Source organism: Danio aesculapii, chromosome 17, assembly GCF_903798145.1.
Source record: "Danio aesculapii chromosome 17, fDanAes4.1, whole genome shotgun sequence".
Classification (NCBI taxonomy): Eukaryota; Metazoa; Chordata; class Actinopteri; order Cypriniformes; family Danionidae; genus Danio; species Danio aesculapii.
In genome coordinates this window covers 45623619-45642041 of record NC_079451.1, presented here as the reverse complement: position 1 = coordinate 45642041, position 18423 = coordinate 45623619, and the positions used below count along the sequence as shown (strand labels likewise).

General features: G+C 37.9%; 1 protein-coding gene across 1 annotated transcript in view; it reads right to left on the bottom strand.

Moving 5' to 3' along the window:
- Window positions 1-1228: 1228 nt before the first annotated feature.
- LOC130244919 (NACHT, LRR and PYD domains-containing protein 3-like) overlaps window positions 1229-18423 on the bottom strand; it is a 17855-nt gene continuing 660 nt past the window's right edge. Inside the window, exons 2-8 of the mRNA XM_056477495.1 lie at window positions 15225-15317; window positions 10424-12271; window positions 9220-9390; window positions 8870-9040; window positions 5681-5842; window positions 2145-2191; window positions 1229-2056 (exon numbers count right to left, since the gene is read on the bottom strand). Of these exons, the coding sequence (XP_056333470.1) occupies window positions 1503-2056; window positions 2145-2191; window positions 5681-5842; window positions 8870-9040; window positions 9220-9390; window positions 10424-12271; window positions 15225-15317 (3046 nt within the window). The 3' untranslated portion in view covers window positions 1229-1502. The remainder of the gene's footprint in view (window positions 2057-2144; window positions 2192-5680; window positions 5843-8869; window positions 9041-9219; window positions 9391-10423; window positions 12272-15224; window positions 15318-18423) is intronic.

Below are 18423 nucleotides of genomic sequence, written 5' to 3'. Positions count from 1 at the left end.
TATTTGAATTGCCTTTCTATCAGCTCGAACCAATCTAGCCATTCTCCTCTGATCTCTGGCATCAACAAGGCATTTGCACCCACAAAACTGCCACTCACTGGATAGTCTCTCTTTTTCTGACCATTCTCTGTAAACTCTAAAGATGGTTGTGCGTGAAAATCCCAGTAGATCAGCAGTTTCTGAAATACTGAAACCAGACTGTCTGGCACCAACAACCATGCCACGTTCAAATCCCCTTTCTTCCCCATTCTGATGCTCAGTTTGATCTGCAGCAGATAGTCTTGACCATGTCTACATGCCTAAATGCATTGAGCTGCTGCCATGTGATTGGCTGATTAGAAATTTGCATTAAAAAGCAGTTGACAGGCGTGTCTAATAAAGTGGCCGGTGAGTGTATAAAGATATAAACTGAAAAATTTGCTTTATTTTAATTTTGCTAATGTTTGAAATACGTCTTTGACAACATTTTGTTACTAACAGTGTTAAGACACTGAGTAATTTATTTATTTATAATTTTTTAAACAGGTAAAGATTAAAAGATAATCGGGGCTGACTCAGCATGAATGCTGTTTTTCAGCAGGTTCCTGCACTGCAGGACGTAAAAACGACAGACATACTTGCCATCTCATCCATCAACACATGAAAATAGTACAAACAATGACCAAACATATAAAATAGAGAAAAGCAGGCTACTATCTCAGTGGCTACAGTGATAGTTGACCATCAGATGACGAGCATGGGATTTTTAAAAAAGTCTCAGTGTTGGTATTGTTTTTAGTTGCTGTGGAATCTCATTCCAGGCTTTTGTGAATACATAAAAGAAGAATCTCTTTGCATGAATAACAAATGAATAACAAAAAACTAAGACATTTTTATTTTTTTGTCTTTTATTAAAAATTTAATTTGTTAATATTTATTTCACAGCTGTAATGATTTGTAAGAAACAGGATAAAAAAAATTATCCGAAGAAAAATATCAGCGTACAATATAGACCATTGTAAGTTCTTTTACAAAGAAGAAAATGTCATTCATTCATTTTCCTTCAGCTTAGTCACTGATTTATCAGACGTTGCCACAGCAGAATGGACTGCCAACTATTCCAGCATATGTTTTATGCAGCAGATGCCCTTCCAGTCACAACCAGGTACTGGGAAACACCCATACACTCTCGTATTCACACACACATACACCTAATTTAGTTCATACATTTTATAGTACATGTCTCTGGACTGTGGGGGAAATTAGAGCACCCAGCAGAAACAGACACTAACAAGGGGAGAACATGAAAACTCCACACAAAAATGCCAACTGGCCCAGCCGGGACTCAAACCAGCGACCTTCTTGCTGTAAGGCAACAGTGCTAACCACTGAGTCACCGTGCCACCCAGAAGAAATATCAGATGTCACAAAAAAACACTGCTTTACCAGAAGAACAAACTCCAAACCCAACAGAGTGGTTTGGTGAAAATGGTGCTGAATGTGTGTCAGAGCCCATAGATAGTTCAGCTCTTTCTCTGTGGAAGCTGTTTAATTCCACATAGAGACACTGAACCATCAGAAAAAAAAACAATTCCAGCATAGAGTGTTTCAGTGAATTTGGTTTTAAATGTGTGTAAGTGTGTGAGTGTGTGCGTGTCAGAGACACTGTAGAAGGACAGAGTGCCAGCTGTCCGGTCCAGATACACTCCTGCTCTGTTAGAGCAGTGAGGGACATGTATTTCTGTGCTTTTGTCATTATGTCCAACAGTAAAACTGCCATTACAATAGATCACACTCCAGGACTTTTCATTAAATCCAAACAAACTATCATCACTCCATTCTTTCCTGCTTATACCATTATATACCACTGATATGGAAATGTTCCCACTCCATTCAGCCTCCCAGTAACAGCGTCCAGTCAGACTCTCTCTGGACAGAACCTGAAGACACTCATCAAATCTCTCTGAACGAACAGGATATGACCGCTTCTTCTTCACACGTGTCACCGTTCTGTTCCCCTCAGACAGAGCGAGTTTAGTGTGTGCTGTGTTTACATCCAATGTGAGATCACAGATATCTGAACAAAAGAAAAGAGATGATGAGGTGTACAGCTTATCACAACACAACAATTACTGTGAGTTTGTGTGTGTGAGATAGAGACCTACATTTCTGTGGTCCTGTTGTGATCCTGAAGTCTCCTCCATGATCCACACTATAACCAAATATGTGACACCTGTATAGTTTACATAATAAGGAAGAGGACACATGAGGAGGTCCACACCGGATGTGCCGCTCAGCGACGCGCCGCATCACACAATGCCATGCACTTTAGAATTCTAAACATAGATTTCTAATAGGGTACGCACACTGGCGCCACAAGTCGGCAGCTGTCCGCAGTGCTCAGCTACAACTCAGCACACTGTTCATATTTTTGCTCCACCACAGAGCGCCATCTGAATAGTTTCATTTTAAATAACTTTCGAATGTGTGCGTCTGGTGTACGATTTTTCCAACTGTCATGTGCATCCGGTGTGTGACCAGCTTCAGACAGACAAAAGTAAATATCTTAAAGAGCCCCTATTATACATTATAAATGGTCATATTTTGGTTTTGGGGGTCTCCAACAACATACTGATATGCATGCAAGGTCAAAAAACACTTTCATTGTCTTATAATATGCATTTATTTATACCTAATTATCCTAGCGACTCCCATATGATTAGTTCAGCGATTCATTTGTTCCCAAACCCCTCCTTAGCGCAAAGCTAATCTGCACTGATTGGACCGATGACCGCCTGTTGCGATTGGTCGACAGCGTTCAGCACGAGACAGAGTGAAATGCCGGGCACGACATATCAACAATATTGAAGCAGTCAGAGTGCAGAGTGTATGTGTGAGCATACCTGCCAACACTCCTGTTTTTCACGGGAGTCTCCCGTATTTCAGACCCATCTCCCGCCACCCTCCCATTTTGTTATTTCTCTCGGAAAAATCCCGTAATTTCATTTGAATAGATTCCTCACATAGACTCATTTGAAGCACTCTGAGTCGACTCTTTCATAAATAAATCAATAGTTTTAAACACGGTGCACTTTCAGATTTAAGCCTTAGCTGGATATTACTTCACTTAGAGCTGTGTTACACACTACATGGAAGGTCTTTTTCAAATACCCATAATAGGGGCCCTTTAAAAAATACACACAAGTAGTTCTTGAAATAATTACTGAAGTAAAAGTAATCATCTTAATAGTTACTTGATATATTTTACATGTCTGGGAGTGGCATCTTATAAATATCTAACTTATAAACATCTCCAAAATCTGCAAGGCTTCTTCCGGTTTCACAGTTCTTGTCAGGAATAAAGGGGTGGTCCAGAGTGTATTTTTAAGGCCTGGTTGTGTTTATAAGATGCAAAGAAATGTGTGCTCATGCTTCACTTGTAGAAAATCCTGGTATTTGTTTATATATCTTACTTTGATTGTATACAACTACTCTACTAACATGAAAACGTTTCCTAGTTCCTCTGAAAGGCCCGCCCTCAAAAGAGTCTGATTGAACAGCTGAGTCTGATTAAAGAGTCACACCTCCACAAGCATGTGCTTTGCCTCTCCTGTGTAAACACTGGCTGTTTCTCAATATGCGTTCTTCAGTGGTCTTGCGTCCTCGTGTTCTCGTGTAACATCATCATCAGCTGCCAAAGTTCAGTTCCAATACACAAGAACGGAGGACGCGTGAAACTTCCTGGATGTGTTCTTGATATCGAGGACGCATCGATGCAGACTTGAGCACCGATCTCGCTCTAGAAGTCCCAGAAGTCATCGCGACTGGAGGTGGAAAGCGCAGCATTTTATATAGGTTTATTATTAGTATTATAAGTTCATAGATATAACTTATCAGGAGTTTCCCTAAATGAAACGGTGAATAAAAACATCACCATGAAAATTTTAATAAAGGTATAAACACATTAAGGGTGTTTACTTGCTGAAATTCGTATTAAAATTTGTTGTATTTGTATTGTGCATCGTGTATTTGTAAAGTCTTTATGCATGGTGTATAGTTTGAAAAGGGGAAAAACAAAAGATTGTTTTATGAATGCTGTAATGTTTAAATAATTTTCCATTAAAAACGCAAGAAGGTCATGTGACCATCAGGAAACACGCAGCATCTCATTTCTTAGAGGACTCCTCTGTTCTCGTGGTCTCCCGAGTTCGTTCTTCTGAGGTGACCTGGCAAGACTGGTCTACACAAGAACGCAAGTCCGTTCTCGGAATTGAGAAACAGCCATTGTCAGTGAGAGTAGCTGTTAGCAGTATCAGTTTGAGCCTGAATCAGACAGAAAATGAAAAGGATGAACCTCATGCCTGCTCTCTAAAATTAAACCTAACAGGTGTCTGTAACAAGTGAAAATAGGGTGTGGCTCCTCACAATGGAGAATCACAATTTTATCTGTGTGTGTGTGTATGTGTGTGTGTGTGAACAGTCTGTAGATGCATGTAACACGAGAAGCACATGTGTGTGAGGCCGATGTTTATTTTTTATTTTCTCTGATGCTCAAATTAAGTTATTTTTCTGTAATATACAGCGGCACTGCTGAACAGAAGAATAAAGCGCGAGATGTGGGATGCGTCCCCTGTGAGCTTTGATTGATTTTTCTGCTGCAACACGAGTTGGCGAGCTGTCCTATATCTTTTTTTACCCAACTCAACGCGTTAAATGTTTTTCACATATATCTGCGATATACATGTGTAAGTAATATAAAACAATGGCATATATTTAGCAATTTTATTATTTGAGATGTAGAACACAGGAAAAGCTGCCTATAGAGAGACACTGCAGAGTTGCTGAAGATTGTGGGTGTTTACAGCGGTTTGATGGATAAATATGAATTTGTAGCTAAATTGGTAACAGTGCCAAACAGCATTTCCCTGTTGTTTACATCCTTGCTACAACATACCTTTAACGCTAGATAATGTGCATGTCATAGATCAATTTTAACAAATAAAAATACTTACACAGTAAGTACACAGGCTCACAATCCACAGCTTCTGCTTGTTGGAGCTGCTCCTTTAAGGAGTTTTAGCTGAATCCAGCACTGAACTGGGAGAGTGTTTTGTCAAATGCTAGCACTTTATATCTATATTTTTATAATTCTCTAGAACATAATTTAAATTAAACTGTAAGCACTTCTGTCTTTGTGTCGTGTCTTTTGGAAGCCCAAATACAGAAATTGCTCTGTGGAAATAACAGCGTTTGGACAGCATTTTAGCTCTCTCTGCTGTAATATTACAGCACCTCTGGCCATGCCCCTGCGCTGTGCAGGGTGTGTGCACGTGGTAAATGTGCGTAACCTGAAGTGTTTGTAATCTCATCAGCCCAGATGTATTTTTTTTGTAGTCCCCAAACTTCATTCGCCTTAGGCTTTGCTAAGCTAACTCTGTAAAAGCCAATGTCTCCCTTTGCATTGAACTTAGAGCGTATTACATTCAGAGATGTTGTTTATGTTCACACAGCTACATTACACATCAACTAAAGTTTAAAATAGTATATCGTAGTGGACCATACCTTTAATTCAATTAAACCAATATGAATGCTACTTTACTCATAATGTGCTGATCGTGTCACAAGATCTTCAAACTATAGCAATTTTTTAATTACTTTAATGTGCACCTGTTGACAGCATTGTTGTTAGTGTTGAACATACTTGAGCGTGTCCAGTCTGTATTTTGAATCACAGAGCAGCTCCACTAAAGATTGTCCTGTGTAATTGTAGCTCAGATCCAGCTCACTCAGGTGTGAGGGGTTTAATCTCAGAGCTGAAGCCAGAAAACAACAGCCTTCCTCAGTCACCATACAGCCAGATAATCTACAAACACACACAAACACTCAATGTCATATCAACTCAGATTGACAGTGTGTTCCTGTAACTCTGCTTGGTAACACTTTATTTTTATGGTCCATTTCAGTATTATTAGACTGTCTGCATAATATCTGTTGATACTGCTCCTTCAACAGACATTTAACTGACTATAAGAATCTTTGCAAGTACGTGTCAACTTACACTAACCGTAACCCCAACCTAACAGTCTACAAATCCTTTAAGGATTTGTATCTCGTCTTCTGCCGTAGATATTCGCATTTCGGCCTCCATTATACGCCCGCTACAGTCTTTCCCATCCATTTGGACAATTCTTATTTCAGTATCCATCAGTACCATCAGTACACCGTTGATTTTTGTGTTAAAGTTTGGTTTGAAAGCTGTTATGGCAAGCATAAGGTCCTTTGTTGATGGATTTTCCATGTTTATGACTTGTTCAGCGTCTGCGGACACGTCAGCGTGTCTGCTCCGGTAAGCATGGCTCCCCTTCACCTAGCTGCTGACCTCCTCGCAGCTCTCCATTTTCTTCTCCTTAGGCGCTTTTTTTGGCATGTTTGAAGTGGTTTACTCTTATGCTTACAGTTTTGTCTCTTTATATGACCTCTCTCTGGAATATTATGCAGGATTTATTGAAAAGCAATTAAGCACGAGAAAAACGCGTCTGCTCACCTCACCGCCATAACCGTAAGTCTTCCCTAACAGTCTACTTATAATCTAATGAGAATTAGTTGCAATGTAACTTTAATTCAACAAACGGACCATCAAAATAAAGTGTGACCCTCTGCTTTACATTAAATCACTCATTCATTCAGTGTAGCACATAAAAAGTTAATCTGTTTTTCTCACCTCAGTATGTCCAGTTTACAATGTAAACTCATCAGTCCAACAGAGAGCAGCTTCATTCCTGAATCCTGCAGGTCATTGTTACTGAGGTCCAGCTCTCTCAGTGAGTTTGATGATTGTAGAGATGAAGACAGACTTTCACAACATTGATCACTGAGCTGACAGCATGCCAATCTTTATATATATAAAAATATTTTAAATATAAATAAATAATACTTTACACACACAAAAACAAAGGTATAAAATAGGTTGCTTTGACTGTACCTTTAAGAAAGGAACATGATTGGTACCTTAAAGGGGTGGTCCACAGTGTAATTTTAAGGCTTGGTTGTTTATAAGATGCAAAGCAATGTGTGCTCATGATTCACTTGTAGAAAATCATGTCATTTTTTCATATATCTTACTTTGATTTTATACAGACTACTCAGCTAACATGAAAACGACTCTCATATTTCCTAGTTCCTCTGAAAGGCTTGCCCTCAAGAGGCTCTGATTGGTAAGCTAACATAATGTGGAGTGGCTCCATGTCACCAGGACAAGCATCATGCCCCTACAACCACATGCTTTTGCGCTGTGTAAACAATTGTCAGTGAGAGTAGCTGTTAGCCGTATCAGTTTGAGTCTGAATTAGACAGAACATGAAAAGGACACAGCTGAATCTCACACCTGCTCTTAAAAATAAAATCTGACAAGTGTCTTGCACATATATTCAAAATAAGCATGTGTAAGTAATATGAAACATTATCACACATATAACACATATATTTTGCAAGTTATTATTTGAGATGTAGAACATAGGGAAAGTGTCCGCATCGAGACACTGCAGAACTGGTGAAGATTGTTGGTGTTTAGAGGGGTTTGACTGATAAATATGAATTTGTAGCTAAATTGTTAACGTGCAAAACAGCATTTCCCATTGTTTACACCAGGGGTCACCATTCTCGGTCCTGGAGGGCCGGTGTCCCTGCAGGGTTTAGCTCCAACTTGCCTCAACACACCTGCCTGGGTCTTTCAAGTATACCTTGTAACACCTTGATTAGCTTGTTCAGGTGTTTTTGAGTAGGGTTGGAGCTAAAATCTGCTGGACACCGGCCCTCCAGGAACAAGTTTGGTGACCACTGGTTTACACCCTTGTTTAAGTCCTTGATACAACATACTGTTAACGCTAGACACTGTGCATGTAATAAATCAATTTTAACAAATAAAAATACTTACAGGTTGTGGATCACAGTCCACAGCTTCTTCTATTATGGTTGGAGCTGCTCCTTTGAGGAGTTTTTAGCTGAATCCAGCACTGAACTGGGAGAGATTCTGGAAGCTCTCCTTTGTCAAATCCTAGCTATATATTTTTTATAATTCTCTAGAACATAATTACAATTAAACTGTAAGCACTTCTCTCTTTGTGTCGTGTCCTTTGGAAGCCCAAATACTGAAACAGAGCAAGCTCTGTGGAAATAGCAACGTTTGGACACCATTTTAGCTTTGCCTGCTATAACATTACAGCACCACGGGCCACGCCACTTTACTGCACGGGGTGTATGCGGGTGGTAACTGCGCATAACCTAAAGCATTTGTGATCTCACTAGCCGAATGTATTTTTAGTCCCCAAACTTTTTCGCTGTGGGCTTTGCTAAGCTAACTCTGTAAAAGCCAATGCCTCCTTTTGCATTGAACTGAGCATACTACATTCAAAGATGCTGTTTACGTTCACACAGCTACATTACACATCAACTAAAGTTTAAAATATGATATCATAGTGGACCACCCCTTTAAAGTTACAAATACCAGTATAGATCTGTGCATTTAGTCTGAATGCCACATTGTTATTTAATGTTGATTAAACAATCGAATAAGAATCAATGTATATTTAATTCTTACTGTGAATCTATGCATTGGTTTATTCTTAAAAACCTGATAACTTGATTCAACATACAGTAGGCTACTGTTTTCAGTTGGCCTTTTATTCATTTGCATCCTCTTTTATTTGCATTTGTTATTGTTTGTAATTAACTTTTTATTGAACTAATGACTGTTTTAAGTTTGGGGTTTTTTCCTCAGTTACAGTGGCCCCTTCACAATCTTTACCTTGGGGCACCCAGAAGTCTAGGGCCATCTTTACAAGATCTAACCTACTGAGTCTTAAGCATATTACATTCAGCAAAATCTGCAAACCTCAGTATCTCCAGTTGACAGTGTGAGCTCTTCAGTCCATTAGAGAGCAGCTTCACCCCTGAATCCTGCAGGTCATTGTTAATCAGGTCCAGCTCCCTTATTGAGTTTGACGATTGTAAAGATGAAGACAGACTTTCACAGCACTGATTAGTGAGATTACAACTCATCAATCTAAATAAAACAGAGATGAAATATTCTTATTGTTCCTTTCAAAATGCACAATTTCTGAGTTGTCTATTTTTACCAAAAGTAGCAGCCTCAAAATGAAAAAGTGTGTGCTGAACTAGACATTAAAATGTCAATTAAATTATTTTTCTGCAATGTATTACATTTTACTGAAAATCCCAAACCTCAGTATCTCCAGTTGACAGTGTGAACTCCTCAGTCCATCAGAGAGAAGCTTCACCCCAGAATCCTGCAGGTCATTGTTACTCAGGTCCAGCTCTATCAGTGAGTTTGAAGATTGTAGAGATGAAGACAAAGTTTCACAACACTGATCAGTGAGATTACAGCCAGCAAGTCTGTAACACAAGATAATGCATATGATGCAATATTAAGATAATTAACAAGCATTTAAATAGCTGCATGGGAAGATGCCCTTGTATAAAATAAATTAACAGAATACATGAAGCACATCTCAGTCTGAATATATACAGGACAATGAAATTGAAACACCTGGTTTTAGACCACAATAATTAGTACGTTGTAGGGCAGTGGTTACCAACCTAAGGGACAGTGGGGTGGATGGGTGCAGAAACTGATATTATTTGAGGTAAAAATAAATAAATAAAAAAAAAAATAATAATAATAATAATAATAATAGCAAAATATGTTTAGCCAATAATTTTAATTTAAATAAAATTAAATCATATGCTTTAAGTGCCAAGATGAGGCAATTAAATAAAATTTTTCCCCAATCACTTAGCTTGGCCGGCCAGCTCCAGGAAAAGTCCTGGTGGTTCCAAACATCTTCCACTTACGGATGATGGAGGCCACTGTGCTCATTGGAACTTTCAGAGCAGCAGAAATTTTTTTGTAACCTTCTCCAGCCTTGTGCCTCGAGTCAATCCTGTTTCGGACGTCTACAGACAATTCCTTTTTCTTCATGCTTGGTTTGTGCTTTGACAAGCACTTTCAACCCTGGCACCTTATATAGACAGGTGTATGCCTTTTCAAATCATGTCCATTCATGTCCTGAATTTACCACAGGTGAACTCCAATTAAGCTGCTGAAACAACTCAAGAATGATCAGTGGAAACAGAATTTACCTGAGCTCAGTTTAGAGCTTCATGGCAAAGGCTGTTAATACTCATGTACATGTGATTTTTCAGTTTTTTGTTTTTTTTAGTTTGCATCAATTTCAAAAAATCTTTTTTTACATTGTCATTATGGGGTATTGTGTGTAGAATGTTGAGGAATTAATTTAATCCATTTTGAAATAAGGCTGTAACATAAAAAATGTGGAAAAAGTGAACCGCTATGAATACTTTCCGTTTGCACTGTACATGTGCTAAATAATGACAAGTCAAAAAAATTATTTTAATGAATACTCACAGAGCTTTTCTGCAGTTCACCACAGCTGGTATCAGTCTCCTTCGGCCCTCATCTGATGTGTTGTATTTCTTCAGATCAAACTCATTCAGTGCCTCCTCTGATATCTGAAGCATGTAGATGATAGTTGAGCAGTGAGATGGAGAGAGATTCTTCACTGAGGGATTCTGTGATTTCACAAAGTCCTGAATCTCTCCGTACAGAGTCTGATCCTTCATTTCCAGCAGACAGAGGAACAGATTGATGCATTTGCCAGCTGAAATTTGTTCATTACCTTTGATTTTATCTTTAATGTACCGTGTGATTCTCTTGATGGTTTCTAAGCTCTTCTCCGTGCAAGTCAATAAATCCTTTAAAAGTCTCTGATTGGAGTCCAGTGAGATACCCAGCAGAAACCTCAGGAACAAATCCAGATGTCCATTTTCACTCTGCAAGGATTCATCAACTGCTGATTTTACACGCTTATACAAAAGGTTGCAATGACTGTACAACTGATGTCGAGAGTGCAAAAAAAAGTTTATCTCATTCTCAACTAATTGTGAGTTAAACACATAGAAAGCAGCGAGAAACTCCTGAAAGCTTAAATGAATGAAGCTGTAGACTTTCCTCTGATGAATCACAGATTCCACTTTAAAGATCTCAGTGCAAATCCCAGAATACACTGAGGCGTCTGTGATGTCTATGCTGCTCTCAATCAGGTCCTCTTCATAGAATATCACATTGCCCTTCATCAGTTGTTTGTGAGCCAGTTCAGCAAGTTTCACAATCACGTCTCTGCTGGACTTCAGGAGTTTCTCTGGATCTCTCTCTTCATACTTCTGGTTCCTCATGTTGATCTGAGTCAGCAGGAAGTGGATGTACATTTCAGTCAGAGTTTGAGGGATTTCTGCTCTGTCATCTTCATTCAGGAGCTTCTGAAGCACAGTGGCTGAGATCCAGCAGAAGACGGGTATGTGGCACATGATGTGGAGGCTTCTGGATCTTCTGATGTGGGAGATGATTCGTCTGGCTTGACCCACATCACTGATTCTCTTCCTGAAATATTCCTCCTTCTGAAGCTCATTGAATCCCAGAATTTCTGTCAGACGGTGGATGTATATTGAGGGGATCTGATTGGCTGCTGCTGGTCTGGAGGTGATCCAGATGAGAGCAGAGGGAAGCAGATCTCCTCTGATAAGGTTTGACATCAACACAGCCACTGATGAAGACTCATTCACATCACTAACTCTCTCAACGTCTGAAAACTTCAGTGGGATTCTGCTTTCATCCAGACCATCAAAGACGAACACGACTTTACACTCCTCATACATGTCTGAGTCCAGATCTTGAAGTTCAGGATGAAAGTCCAGCAGAAGTCTGTGAAGACTGTACTGGTGATCTTTAATCAAGTTCAGCTCTCGAAATGGAAGCACAAACATGAAATCTACATCCTGACTGGCTTTTCCTTCACTCCAGTCTAGAATGAACTTCTGCACCGAGACGGTTTTTCCAATTCCAGCGATGCCTTTAGTGAGAACAGTCTTCTTTTGGTCTTTCTCCTCATGCTCTGGTTTATTTAGGGGTTTAAAGATGTCATTGCAGTAGATTGGAGTGTCTTGTGTTCTGTCTGTTTTCTCCATCTGTAAAACCTCATGTTCTTCATTCACTCCTTCACTCTCTCCCTCTATGATGTAGAGCTGTGTGTAGATGCTGTTCAGGAGGGTTTGGTTCTCTTCTGGTTTGTTTCCCTCAAACAATTTCTCATACTTCCTTTTCATGCTGGTTTTGTGTTTATCTTTGACTCTCTGACTGATGAGGTTCTGACAGTCAGAGTCAGTGCAGGGATGAGTCACTAACACATCTCTCTTCACCCTGTAAAAACAGTAAGTTAAAAAAATGATGATTCAAAATGATGATTAAAAGAAATGTAAAAAAAGTTTGGCAGTTTTTACCACTTGCAATTCAAATTTTTTAAACTAATTCAGTGTGTAACAGCTCTAAGTGAATGAAAACATCCAGCTGAGGTTTAAACCTGAAAGTGCGCATGTTTAAAACTATTGATCTTTTAACAAAGTAGTCGACTCAGACTCAAATAAATGAATCTAGTTGGGTTAGGATCTGTTGCTTGATCGCATCAACATCACCTATTATGTAGTTCCAGAACCGGTAAAATGTGAACGCACATTTGCCTTCAGACACTAGCGAAGGTGCTGGGGATCACGGGACTGATTATGACGTGAAGATGAAAATCACTGACAGATGGATTCGGTTGCGGAGAATAAAGGGTTAACCATGTGTTTGTTCCTGTCATTTTTCTGATGATTGATATAATAACCTATGCTGCAGCATGGGATTCGCTGGCCGTTTGCTATTAACAGATAGAGCAGCAGAGACTACTATGTATGGGGCTTCGTTAGACTTTGACAGGGACTTTGTCAGTAACTGTTGGACCAGTTTCTTCTTCCTCCAGATCATAACACGTAAGTGTCATTAAAATTGTTGCCTCATTTTGTGTAATTTTGCAAAATATGTGTTTAATTGTGTGTTATAAGTTGTAATTGCTTCACGTGGATCTTAATGACTTATCTATTATAGATCAGTGCTTGAACTGTATCTCTCAGGTTAAATCTTTATGGGTCTATTCACATAGTGTGTTGAAAACCACGTTTAAAACGCGACGCGTGCTTCTTCCTTTTACCAATTTAAATCTCCTGCCGTTTGTCTTTACAATGGCCACCATCAACTGTTCGTCACACGTGCAGCGCGGTCAGTTTTCAAAATAGTTCAACTTTTGCCACTGTGTGGATTGATACTGAATGAATGTCATTGTTATTATTGGGTTTAGGGTTAATAGTAGAGTAATATGCTGGTGTTTAACTGCAATGCTTTATTGCATTCCTGCATTGGGCTCACACGTACTCTGTGCTACTTCATAGCCATGGTGGGCATTTTCTGTCTCGCGCTGAACGCCGTTGACCAATCACAACAGGCTGGGTCATCGGACCAATCAGCGCAGATTAGCTTCACGCTAAGGAGGTTTGGGAACAAATGAATCACTGAACGAATAATATGCTAATGATTGAGATAATTACGTAAAATAAATGCACATTATAAGACAATGAAAGTGTTTTTTTGACCTTGCATGCATATCAGCCTGTTGTTGGAGACCCCAAAACCAAAACATGACCTTTTATAATGCAAAAGAGCAACTCTTTAAAATTACTGTTTCCTTATGAATTAAAATTTATTCAACAAAACGGCTTGAATCATTCAAACATCTGAGACTACAGTTAACTAGCGGACTGTTGATCTCTGAGAGAAGATCAGAAAATAGTTAGTTAGGGGCTGATCACACCGAACGTGCTTTTTGCGTTGAAAGGCACCTTCCTTTTTTGGATGATTTAGTAATGGCTGCGAGCGTTTTGCGTGCTGCTTTTGTGCTCTGCGCGCTTCACATTTTAACCGCCTGCTGCACCTCGCGTTTTTGTCCTTGAACGCCGTGCGCTCGCAAGTGAAAAAAGTAAACTCCAAGCGGAAAAAGCGCTACGTCACTGTCACTCTCTTCTTTTTTTAAAAATTCTCCAATCAAACGAAAGCAGAGGCCGGTTTTCTGCTGAGGTACCTGCAGTGTATGTGTTGTCAAGAAAACATTGGAGACTTTTGAAGATGAAAGAGAGACTAGTGGTTGCTGTTCTGAGTTATCCGAAGCTATATGACTTCACAAATCTTGAATTTCACAATATTATTAAATATTAAAACTATATTGATATCAACAGCAACACTCACGCACAATACCCAGCTGATTCAGTTGTTGCCTAGCGACATAAAAAAGTGCACCGCACTTCTTTTTTTCTTGTCAACAAATAAGGCAGTGTGGTGCGCCTTGCGTTTTTGGAACGTAAATGCATGTTCGGTGTGATCGGCCCCTAAGAGTAGTTAGAATATAAAACAGAACATGATATAGTGCATCTGAAAAGTATTCAAAGTGCTTCAGTTATTCTGTATTTTGTTGTAGCCTTATTTAAAAGAGGATTAAATTCATTATTTTCTTAAGGCACCCTTTTCACATTTCCAGGTTTCTCAGTAGCAGAAGTCGTCATATCCCAAAAACCTTTTGAATGAAAATTTGCTGAAATAATAATAATAATAATAATAATAATAATAATAATAATAATAAAAACTACTCAATTGTGTTATCAAGACTTTCAGAAAAAGAAAAAAAAATAGTGCGAGACTGATAACGGCAGCCAGAAGAGAAACTTCAAATTTACTCTCTTGCCCCCAAAGATACTTCATTATAAACACCTTGCATAAGCGGTAATTCATTTTTTTGTAATTTGATGCAACAATGATATCATACAAAAATAAATACATATAAATGTTCATACAAAATCAAAATATTAAAAACTTAAGGATTTAAGATTCTGATGAAAATTAAACGCGTCATGGCAGTCTTGTGAAAAGGGTTCAATACACTATAAGTATTCACAGCTTTTTCCATGACATACAATACTGAATTGAGATGTATCTTGATGATCCTTGAGATGTTTCTACAATTTGACTGTAGTTAGACAAAAGCCACCTGAAGCACTCTCAAACCCCATGAAATTAATTTGTCTGGTCTGTTAAAACAAAGAGACTGAAAAAATAGTCAGGTTCGAGGGAGAGATGAATGCACTTTTGTACAGAAACAATGGATAGAGTAAAGTAACTAATTTAATCAACTTTGTAATAAGGCTGTATTATAAAATGCAGAAAAAGTGAAGTGTTGTGAATACTGTAAAGGGTGTGTATATGTGTTTATCATGGTTATGTCTATACTCACTCAGGGTCAGAAGACTCGACTCCATCACTGAACACAAGGGGAAGAGGCATGGACTGATCACTCCTTACAGACACACAGCCGCTTTGCCAATCTCTGTAAGGGGTTTATCCATTAATCAGACACCTATCTATCATTTTAAATTTGCCTTAATCTTGTTATTGGGGATCCTGTTTAAAAGTAGGACTTATAATATCTTTGTAAACTACACAAAATCTAAAATTTACAGCACATTTTAAACACCATATCCTAACAACCCGCAACGTGACAAGATTCCATGGTGACAAGCAATTTGTCTGTTCGCACCAGACATGACAGAACACAAGTAATTAAATATTATTCTGCATTCAGAAATGCAGAATAAGGGAGGTAATTGTAAGGTTTATAATCTTATTATTATACAGTTGAAGTCAAAATTATTAGACCTCCTGTGATTTTTTTTCTTTTTCAAATATTTTGCAAATGATGTTTAACAGAGCAAGGAATTTTTCACAGTATTTTCTATAATATGTTTTCTTCTGGAGAAAGATTTATTGGTTTGATTTTGACTAGAATAAAAACAGTTTTTAATAATAAAAATTTTATACACACATTTTAAGGTCAATATTATTGGCCCCTTTCAGCTATTTAAAAAAAATAAATAAAATTTAATACAATGATTTGCCTAATTAATCCAATTAACCAAATTAAGCCTTTAAATGTCACTTTAAACTAAATACTAGTATCTTGAAAAATATCTAGTAAAATATTATTTACTGTCATCCTGGCAAAGATAAAAGATTTCAATTTTTAGAAATAAGACATTAAAACTATTATGTTTAAGTAGTGTTTAAGTAGCGCAGTGGTTAGCTCGATCGCCTCACAGCAAGAAGGTCGCTGGTTCGAGCCTCGGCTGGGTCAGTTGGCAATTCTGTGTGGATTGTCGCATGGATTTAACTGAATCTTTCATCAGATTCTGTGCTTCTATTGGTTCTTGGATTGACCTTCATTGCAGCTGTTGTCACAAAGCAGGAAATTGCCTGAAATCTTCTGACGATGCCAGAACTTCGTCGAAGGGAAAATCTGATTGCAACGGGCACTAAGCTGCTGTCTGTGTCTAACCAATGATCAAAGACCACAGATTTTAGCCTAGAATTTCAGGAATCTTTTAGGATTTCCCAAATTTGTCTCAGACGACAAAATTGTGGCTGAAATCTCACAGTGTGAGCAGGGATTAAGTTTCTGAAAAAATATACAGGGGGGCTAATAATTCAGGAGGGCTAATAATTCTGACTTCAACTGTATATTAAATAGGCATGGGCCGGTATAGGATTCTGACTGTATGATAACCTTGGATAAAAATATCACAGTTTCACAGTATCGTGATAACTGCTCTAAAATATATTCTTTTTAAATGTCTGAGTAAAAACTAAAACTTTTTTCTCCTTTGAACACAATATTTTTTATTTTGAGAAACATTTAAAATATTTTAGAACAGTAAACATGTCAGGCTAAATTAATTATTGATTTCTGCTGTCTTCATTTGTTTCAAAAACAGATTTTTTTACAATTTAAAACTGCATCTTTGCATATCTTTTCTGCTGGAGATATTGTTGTCCTAAAAAACAAACAAATATAAAACTTCAATAAAAAAATCTTACTCATACGTTAGGAATGGTATTGCAGAAAATTTTGACGGTTCTAAAACCTTGACTTTTCCAAACTGCGATATACCTTGAAACAGTTATCGTCCCATGCCTAATATCAAACCTCTTTAAAATTATTTAAAGTACATGCTGAGTGACCGATATTCTTGATTCTGACTGAGTCATCATTCTAATGTTCATTTTAAAACTTTATGTTTACTAGTTTGTGTTTACTAGTTTCCATTTGGCAATAAATGACACATAAAATGGCGTTCAAACTCACATTAATAGCAGTTGCATCACATTATTCTGAGTGGCTGAATTTCTGAACCCTAATCTAAACGAATTCATCAAACTAAATCATTAACAAGTAGCACTGAAGAATAATAATAATAATAACATATTTGCTAGATGTTTTAGGTCATCAAGTCAGAAATTGTTAAAAGGCTCCCAGATTAATTTGTGAAATAATCAACCTAGTCAATCCTTTCTATTAGGATAATCTTTGTTTAAGGGGAAACTGAAATGATTTCATAGAAAAGGCCTAGAGTCATCTGTGAATGCTTTTTTTCTCCATATGTTTCTTGTTTTATGTTTAATGTTTTATACTCTGATATAATTTTATCATTCTTATTCCATTATGATTTTACATTTTGTGTACAGCACAATGGTCAACAACTGTTGTTGAGTGGTCCTATATAAATAAGATAAAGTAATTGTATTGTGCTTTATAATGTTTATTTAAAGTGTGATTCCAGATACTGTACACTATTTGACAAACGTCTTGTTGCCGATCCCAGTTGTAAGAGCAACAAATAATAACTTGACTTCTAGTTGATCATTTGGAAAAGTGGCAGAAGGTAGATTTTTCCCATTAATCATCTGTTGAACTGCAAAATTCTCCAGCAGGATAGCACTCCTTCTCATACTTCAGCCTCCACATCAAAATTCCTGAAAGCAAAGAAGGTCAGGGTGCTCCAGGATTGGCCAGACCAGTCACCAGATATGAAAATTATTGAGCATGTCTGGGGTAAGACATTAAGAGGCATTGAGCATTTCTTGGGTGAGAAGAGGTATTGAAGATGAATCCAAAGAAGCTTGATGAACTCTGGGAGTCCTGCAAGAACGCTTTCTTCGCCTTTCCAGATGACTTAAGTTATTTGATTCATTGCAGAGATGTATGGATGCGGTCCTCCAAGCTACACAATATTCATTCTTTTTCCCCTGTACCATGACTTTATATTCTTACTGTCCTTATTAAATAATTAAAAATCAAGGCATGATCATATTTTATTTTGGTAAAATAAGTGTAATCTAGAGGCCTTTGTCTTTCATATAAGCCACTTCTGATACCAAATGATCAACTAGAAGTCTTATTATTTGTTAGAAGATTATTATTTGTTGTTCCTAAAAACTGGATAGGCGACAAGACTTTTGTCAGGTTGTGTATGTGGTGGTTCAATCCTACACATCTCATCTGCAACTAACTGAACATCAAACACATCAAACACTAACAACTTGCCCCTATTAACCCATTCTAATGCTTTCTAGTCTTTGTTATTCAGATCATTCACATA